The sequence below is a fragment of the Nematolebias whitei genome, chromosome 4 (genome assembly GCF_014905685.2).
Source record: "Nematolebias whitei isolate Nwh7 chromosome 4, NemWhi1, whole genome shotgun sequence".
NCBI lineage: Eukaryota > Metazoa > Chordata > Actinopteri > Cyprinodontiformes > Rivulidae > Nematolebias > Nematolebias whitei.
Genome location: NC_056501.1, coordinates 53,486,898 through 53,488,056, shown reverse-complemented (window position 1 = coordinate 53,488,056; position 1,159 = coordinate 53,486,898). Strand labels below are relative to the sequence as shown.

General features: G+C 44.1%; 1 protein-coding gene across 1 annotated transcript in view; it reads right to left on the bottom strand.

Moving 5' to 3' along the window:
* smim19 (small integral membrane protein 19) overlaps window positions 1-832 on the bottom strand; it is a 12,739-nt gene extending 11,907 nt beyond the window's left edge. The window contains exon 1 of the mRNA XM_037676041.1: window positions 597-832. Coding sequence (XP_037531969.1) covers window positions 597-730 — 134 coding nt within the window. The 5' untranslated portion in view covers window positions 731-832. The remainder of the gene's footprint in view (window positions 1-596) is intronic.
* Between the last annotated feature and the right edge of the window lie 327 nt (window positions 833-1,159).

Genomic DNA, 1,159 nt, shown 5'->3' with positions numbered 1-1,159 from the left:
ATGAGAACAAGTAGCATCATAAGCACAAGTAGCATCATGAGCACAAGTAGCATTATGAGAACAAGTAGCACCATGAGCACAAGTAGCACCATGAGAACAAGTAGCATTATGAGAACAAGTAGCATTATGAGAACAAGTAGCACCATGAGAACAAGTAGCATTATGAGAACAAGTAGCCTTATGAGAACAAGTAGCATTATGAGAACAAGTAGCACCATGAGCACAAGTAGCACCATGAGAACACCTCTGTCAGAAGGCAAGCCTCTCGTTCAAAGGTTATCTGTAGCACAAGATTGTGACAGAAGGTGAAGTGACCCACTCATCATGTGCAACCTGGCAGGTCCAACCTTTAAAAATATATTTGTTGTCTAGCTGGTTGGAGCATGATACTCTGAGTGTAAAATAGGAGCAGTACTCAGGACTTCATTTGTCCTGCAGTCATTTACCTTTTTATTCGACAGAGAACCACTACATGATTCTGAACAAAAGCTGTTAGATATCCTGAACGTGCAGGACTTTTTCAAAAACCCCAAAGACTTTTAATTCATGTTTGAACTTTTAATTCATTGAGACACAGAACACTGGACTGTGCTTACTTTCTGGCGTACATGAGCAGGCCGAAGCTGACCAGGATCACCAGCAGGTACACGTTCGTGGCCTCGTTCCAGGCTTCGTGTACCGAGTAGTCCAAAGACTCCGGCTCGTTCCCCAGAACCCCGTGGGCTCCCATCACAAACGATGTCAAAGAAGAACAAACCACAAGAGGAAACCAACAAACGGGCTCGGCTAGCACAGGCTAACTGCAGTACGCTGTAAACTCATGACGTCACTATCGCGCTGCTGGGCTTCTTCCGGAAGTACTGCTGCCACCCAGAGCCCTGTAAAGAGAGAGTTGCGACACTCTTTGAACTCGCCGATACGCGGTCACGTGGTTCATGCAGCTCCCCATAGTTCCAAAAAGCTCATCGCTGTCAGTCAGTTTGAGCGGCTGCTGGCGCAACATAACACATAAATCGACTTTTCTTACTTTACCTGTGTCTTTCAGCAGTAACGAACTGATTACTTAACTGATTACTGATTATTTCACAGACTATGCATTTTATCAAAGCATTTTTAGAAGCAGCTGATACATTTATCATTAAATTTTAGAAGGAAACGA